Source organism: Penaeus chinensis, chromosome 6 (genome assembly GCF_019202785.1).
Source record: "Penaeus chinensis breed Huanghai No. 1 chromosome 6, ASM1920278v2, whole genome shotgun sequence".
Lineage (NCBI taxonomy): Eukaryota > Metazoa > Arthropoda > Malacostraca > Decapoda > Penaeidae > Penaeus > Penaeus chinensis.
The window spans coordinates 38,639,781-38,647,280 of record NC_061824.1 but is presented as its reverse complement, the minus strand read 5'-3'; the positions used below and the strand labels follow the sequence as shown (position 1 = coordinate 38,647,280).

The following is a 7,500-nucleotide window of genomic DNA, read 5'->3' as shown; positions in this document are numbered from 1 at the left end:
GTCATCTCTTGTTAAGTGTCGTGGATGTTTAGGCCTTGCAAGAGTTTTGTCTTTTTTGGTGTTGGTATTCTGTGGAACGGATTTTCTTTTTCTACAGGTCTTTTCGTTTTTTTGTTGCTTATATATTAGAATTTATGATTTAGATGTACTTGTCTTTCTTGTTGTTTTTATTTTTCAACAGTTTACATAGTTTTGGAGTATCCTTTGTTATGTACTCAGTTGGGTAGTTTTTCTTCCTTATGAGTAATCATTCTCTCTCTTTCTTTCTTTCTTTCTTCTTTCTTTTTCTCCATTATAACCTACAGGATGAGCCTAGCTGTCCCTTATAGATTAAAGACATTTGCTTTCCCTTTTTGTGAAACTAATGAAAGTGCATGTTTCATATTCTAACAGCAACATGAAGCACAGTAACTGTAGCCCTTCTCTTTCGTATATATTTGTTTATTTATTTATTTATTTTTATTTATTTATTTGTTTATTTATTTATTTTTTTAGTTCCACAAGTGCAATGTCAAGTTAATTATTAAGTCTACCTAACCTCACCTGTTTACTCCATTCCTTAAATTAGTGAACAAGGTTTTTATTTCTCATATTGTTTTGGCATTATTAAATATGTTGCTGTTATTATTTTCTATAATGATACTTATTATTTTTAACCCAGTGCTGATGGGCATGACGTGTACGTATGTGCCATGCCCACCATTTAATTGATTTTACACATAGATGGCTACAGTTGTACTAAGTCACCATTTAGCCAGTTACAAGTACTGCCTGTCTCGCATGTTTACCCTTTTCTTTGATTTTCAAAAATATTTTACGTTATCGTATTTTGCTGTTACTAATGTTTATAACATTATAGTAATTGTATTGTTAATAATAATAATAACACCATAGATATTCATAGCACTAGTAAAAAATACATTTTTCCCACCAATTCAAATCAGGTAAGGTCACAAGGTTTACCAATTGACTCCTTTGTGGCTAAACATTAGCAGAACCATCTATGTGCAGAGACATTTCACCAAAAATATAAAAAATAAGCACAACATTTTCCCTATTTTTTTTAATTAATTTTCCCCGGCGGCATTGGGTTAAAAATTTATAATGATAAATATGAAAACCATTTTGACCATAATGAACAGTACGTATACATTTTTCTTATCAGGGAGTTAATAACTGTAAGAAGACCACATACTATAGATTCACACTGCCCCTTTGGTTTATTTTAGTAAATCTGCCTTGGTCAGGCCACAATAGTTTAGCTTTAGGTATAGAGGGTATTGAAATTGCAGCTATAAACTGAAGACCATTAAAAATAATAGTCTTTTTATTTTTAATTATAATTTTTTTATGTACCTTTATTTATTTTCCTCCTTCATTCCCCTCTCAGATTTGGAGGGAACCCATACGGCGACACCTACTACGGCAATGAGGGCAACAACTTCTACGGAGGGGGCTCCTATGACAACCCCTCTGGATGGGGCTCAGGGGGGCAGCCTCCCATGGGTGGCCAGGGCAACTGGGAGGGCCAAGGGGGAGGAGGAGGAGCACCGCCAAATGTGCTGCCAGTGTCGGGCGGCGGAGGGTACTTCGATGAGGACTCTGTGGGGGCGCCTCCCCCATCTGCAGAACCGGAGGAGGAGAGACACCGGTGAGTGCCTCTGTCTGTTCATTTTTGTTTTGTGGTCGGGAAAAACTGCAGATGCAAAAGAAGAAGGAGATATTGAATTTGATAAATTTTATTTTATTTACTTATTTATTTGATTTTATGAAAGTTGACTTTAATTTCTGTGAACTAGGCAGTTGAAGTTAATGCTTTAATGCAAAAAAGTAATCCTGAAAAAGTTGATTATGCTTAAATTTTGAATAGAATTGCAATTGTCGTCTATTTTCACCAAAAATATATTTCCTGTTATAATAGTTAAGCTAATTAGAAATATATATATATTTTTTTTACTTTCTTTTTCAATTCACAACTGCCATAAACACTGTTTATGTGTGTAATTTAAAAGACCCTTTGTGATGTGGATGACCCTTTCTAAATTTGAAAATATTGATTTCCAGACCCCGAAGAAGTCACAGATCACGCAGCCGTTCCCCAAGTCGACACAGACACTCGAGCAGACACCCTAGATCACGTTCCAGATCACCTTCCCATCGACACAAGAGAAAGAAGTCGAAGAGAGAACGCGATGCTGATTAGAGAGAAGGAAATATTTGTGTCTAGTACAAACAGCTTATGTCTGTTGAATTCTCGGGTCTATATTTATATGGCATCCTGTATCCATGCATCATCGGTATACATGCATTGATAAGAATTGAAAACTTTTTTTTCACCCTTTTTTAACTTAATGTTGGTTAGGAAATGGACTGTAACTAGAAATATAATGAAGAATAGCATACCTTTGATTACATTAACTACATATGCGTTATATAAGCCTTTAATTTTGTGAAAATAGAAATCATACATTTTCAAGCGAAATTGTTTCATTATCCATAAAAGTAATGAATTTATGCAAATACAATATGATATTGTTAGTACTTAGAGTATCAGAATTATAATAATAGATTGATGTCAATAAATGTGATAGACAGGTTTGGCTTTAGAAACTGTCTTCAGTAACCAGAGGCAGAGTCTTCAAGAGAGCGATGGTGTTTCTCGTGCAAAATGGACTTAAGTAATTGAAAGTTACTTATTGTAGAAGTAACGAAAGTCTTGAAATTTCAGTCTTAAGGTTTAGGCAATAATAATTCTGCAGTGCAAAATAGTGGTACTAACTAAATATATGCAATTTTTACTTCACTGATTAAAGTTGCATAAAGAGGATAGATTTGTTAGCACAAAGTGGTTGTGGGTTATGTAAATATCCTAGATGGAAATCAAATATTTTTTGAATACCCTCTATTGGGCACAGACTAAAGATAGTGAAAGCAATATTGCAATATAATAAGTTTAATAAAACTTAATTATTTCCTTTTACACTTTTACTTAGTTATTCAGACAGTAGGAAAATGTAAGGAGGAAGCTTCATTGGCTATTAATGACAAATGATTCTGATAAACAGTGAACTGATAAAGAAAGAATTTGTGTTGACTAACCCCATCATTTCTTGGGGAATTCATTTTAAAATTGTAGCTAACAAGGACTTATGTTTATTGTTGTGAACTTACTAAGAGCTTTTGTTTATTGTTGTGAACTGCATTGCATTAAAAAAAAAAAAAAATTATGGCATCTTTAAGTAATAAAGAATTAAAATGGCAATTTGTCTCGAAGTTCAACTGGGTTAAAGTGGTTTCTTTTGGCATATAATTGTGAGGCAAGACAGACCTATTTGTGACTGGAAAGTGCAAAATGATACAAAAAAGGTAAACATTTTGTTCTTCAGGACATTGTATAGTGTGCTAATTCAGTAACTTGGAGTGAATCACGTAGTTTTTGTAATTACTTGGTTTTGTAGAATAATTTTATTGTCCCAGTCCTCAGTGTCTCGCCTTTTTTGCCAAGCGTCCATGATTTTGCAGTATAATAAAACGAAAGAAACTAAGACATCTTTGTCAGTATTATACAGTATCATTACTTCCAAGGAATGTTAAAAGGTACTTCATGTCTGCATTAATTGTGGTTGCAAGCATGCAATAAATGAGCTAATTAACCAGAAAGCAGCAATTGTAATATATAAAGTAAGGTATAACTAAAATTTAGGTAACATCCTGTACTTTTTTTACACATGAAAGTACAGTATCACCCAGTCCCTTACTTATGCATAACCCTAGATCAAGGGTCAGCAACCTTTTTGGTGTGAGAGCCAGTTAAAGTTTCTAGGAGTGCTAAGAGTAAACCCAGCAGTACGTAAATGTAGTAAGAAAATATATGGAAGCAGGCAAACCAGTGATTATATTGCATGAAATTTATTTAAAAAGTAGAGCAAAAAACGCTTGAATCATTGACTTTGAAGATCTCAGCTATGCAAATTGGTTCCATCATACATGCTACTATCACACAGAGGCTCTGCAGGCAGGATCTGGCCACTGGGCAGCAGGTTGCCGACCCCTACCCTCGATGTCAATGAATTATAGCAGTTCAATTGTAGACCTGCCATACACAAACACATATTCCAGGGAAGAATTTTATTATTTATTATTCATTATAAGAAAAATACCATGCCATATCATTTATGGGAGCAACAGGCAAAGACTTAGTCTGCTTAACTTCTAGTGTATGTTTGTATTTACTTTTAAGAAGAATTATGTAGGTAATCAAGCACACATTATAGAGTGCTGTATTTAGATATAAGATAGCTTTTTGTTTGAAAATATTATCAGTTTATGAAAGATGGATTGCTATGACAGTGTACAAGAGAGTTTTTGTGAGCACTTCCAAGAATTTTGATATTGTACTAACATCAGCTTATGATATAGCAGTATTGCATTTTTTAAAGAGTGAAAAATAATAGGGTTACAGGTTACAATAAATATTTGGATATTACATGTCTGAGCACCAGAAAACTATAAACAAATGATTGATCAGCCACTAACAAAAGAAGCTAGACATGTCGAATATTGTGTTTTCATGCAAAAAGTTTGTCAAGTAGGAAGGTTCTGTACATGGATAAAGTTCTTATTTCAAATATGCTACAAGTCTTTGGTTGTGTGGAATCATGCCAATGAAGAGGTGTTCTACTTTGTATGTTGAAGCATGCTTAAAGAGTTGAAGAATTGCTTGTAACCATTTTTTTCCTCTTCCTCTTTCCTCTCACCAGTTTGTATTTCTCTTTTATCCTTACCAGAAACACAGGCAGATTATCAGGTGTTAAACTTTGTTTTTTCTTCATTTCATGTCTATAATAGTCATTGTTAAATATATTCTTAAAATTAGTGGGAGTAAGCTTATGAGATCCCTGTTGACATGATAACTGTCTCTTATAACTTATCATTCCATCACATTTTAAATTAGTTTTATGCTAAATTCATGGCCATGAATCCAACAGTGGTGAGATGCATCATATGATGAGCATGTATTATCTTGACACAGAGTATGAAATTCAATTCAGTGGTAATATGCTATTTGGCATCTCTTTCTGAACTATTGCTACCCAATTAGATGGAAAATACTACACAAGGATACTTATACATTACAAATCATGGGAAGAAAGATACACACACAAACAGTTCATTTCTATTATATACAATCCCATCAACAGTGCACCAGTAATACTGTACCTACCCCGAGATGATTGTGTAGCTCCTCACAATGTTCAGTATTCTACAGTAGGCACGGGAATAAACTTATCTTTTTCTTTAATGTTTTATGCACTATGTTTATAGAGTATTTCATAAGAAAAAATAGTATTCTGGAACTTCCATTTTATGCAATTTTTTTTCCACTAGTGAACCAGTTGCTGAACTATTTTAGTTTGTATGCAGTTCATATATGCTTGTGGTATAAAATTGCATATCAGCATTTAAAACTGAAATGAAAACATGATAATCTTGTTACATAAAATGTTCATTCATTTAATTCATCCAACAATTAAATTTAATTAATTTACCGAGATTTTTAAAAACTACTCAAATCTTTGGTGTTTGCAGTCTACATGCCTTTCAGTTCATTGTAGAGTTAGTTTTAATGCATTGGAATTCAGTTATTTTCTAAGTTAACCTAAGGAATTTAACAGTTATAAACTCTTCTCTGGATGTTGCTATATACTGTAAAATTCATCTGTATATCTCCTTTTCCATCTTTATACAAGTTATTACCATTATAACAGTTCAGTTTTTTATCCATAAAGATTTTTTCTTTCTTTTTTCTTCTTTTTTTTTTGTTTAAGATGAAACCATAATAAAACAGAATTTCCTATGCACACAGTAGGTGATTAATATTTCATTTATTTTACTTATTTATAATTTTGTCTGTTTCTAACTGTTTCTTTTTTATGTAGCAGTGATATCCCTGGCATCCATCTTTAAACCTTCAGCAGTCCATAGTTAATACACAACTACTGCAAAATGTTTTCATTTGGATATTCATTAAAAAAAAAAAAAAAAAAAGGAAGAGACACCTTTACTTTGTTCTATGTGAGTTAATTCATTTGAAAAACATCCCTAAATTTTTCATTTCATTTTATTACTCTCATATTCATTCAGACTTTATCTTTATCTTCTATTTAGAACATGTTATTTAGTAATTTGTACTGTGAAAGAACAGTAATAAATGTATATGCAAGGGTTGATGGACGTCATTTTGTTTTTCTTTCTTTTTGGATGTTATCACGAAACTGTTAAACCAGTTAACTAAGACCAATTTTGGAACTCAAATTTGAACTTGAACATAGCACCTTGCATCCTTTTTATTTTGAACTTGTCTGGTTGGTAAATGAAACAAAAAATATCTTGGAATATATGCATATATCTTCTATACTTGTTAGTGAAGCTTTGCTGTTTTAAATGCTACTGAAGTTGTGAAATCAGCCATTTTCAATGCTAACTTCCTTTTGTGACATAATTTTATCATAGTATAAATATCTACATAACTGTTAAAAAATATATCTTTCATAGCATGTACATACAAAGCAGTTATTCAACACTGTATTTCTATATAACCAAGGTCAAAAGGAAAACTTACTCATAGCATTGAGCACTGTGGATTAGTAAAAGTCATTATATAAATTCCTTTTTAAACAGACGAGTAAGTTACTTCTTGGTAACAATTTCGTACATATCATTCCTCTTCTGTACACCTAGGGGAACCATTTGACGGACTTTGTGCACGTAATCCATGTCTGTTTGGATGAAAAGGCAGAAAGAAAATTTGTTCATTGATCTGGGTAATGGGCAGAAAAAATATCCATACAAACTCATGTCCTCACCATATTAAAAATGCATAATCAGTACATTATTTTCTATAACTCTGGCAATTTGATACAAGAAAATCTCACCCAAATCAGCATATACAATTCCTTCTTCATGTTCCGTAGTAGCTACGACATCTGCCCATGGATTGACCAAGGTGGAGTGACCCCAGGCAATGTAAGAAGCAGATGTATCACGTGCAGGAGAAATGGTACCAACATACACCTAGAATCAACATGGGAAAACATTCACTGAACATGTACTATCAAAACTGCTAATGAAGTAGGCTCTCCATTTTACTAAACACTCAGATTATAAATATATATACACACATTTCTTTTAAAAAGTCTATGTATATTGCAAAATAGTTTACTCTTCCTTAGCAGGACTTACTAAGAGTTTGATAGCATCCTTTACTTATGGACAGGTAACACAACAAATGAAAGTGCACATGTTACTTTGTTGTGAACATAATTGAACAGTTTACTAAAGAGATATCTATTTCCAGTGTAGAAGGAAATCACAAATCAATCAGTCAGATTCAATTTCTGTTCACAACAGCAAAACAATGCTTATATTATTTACATTCTTGTGTATATTATGTATTATCTACATTCTTATGTATGTAACATAATACTTAAACTACATATC

The 7,500-nt window shown here is 32.6% G+C and overlaps 2 protein-coding genes across 2 annotated transcripts in view; one reads left to right on the top strand and one right to left on the bottom strand.

The window, feature by feature from the left end:
- LOC125026180 (pre-mRNA 3'-end-processing factor FIP1-like) overlaps positions 1–2,476 on the top strand; it is an 8,591-nt gene extending 6,115 nt beyond the window's left edge. Inside the window, exons 8-9 of the mRNA XM_047614464.1 lie at positions 1,391–1,651; positions 2,065–2,476. Coding sequence (XP_047470420.1) covers positions 1,391–1,651; positions 2,065–2,203 — 400 coding nt within the window. The 3' untranslated portion in view covers positions 2,204–2,476. The remainder of the gene's footprint in view (positions 1–1,390; positions 1,652–2,064) is intronic.
- Positions 2,477–6,386: 3,910 nt separating this feature from the next.
- Positions 6,387–7,500, bottom strand: part of LOC125026182 (omega-amidase NIT2-like) — a gene marked incomplete at its 5' end in the record, with an annotated part of 8,060 nt that continues 6,946 nt past the window's right edge. Inside the window, 2 exon segments of the mRNA XM_047614467.1 lie at positions 6,387–6,779; positions 6,936–7,074. Coding sequence (XP_047470423.1) covers positions 6,691–6,779; positions 6,936–7,074 — 228 coding nt within the window.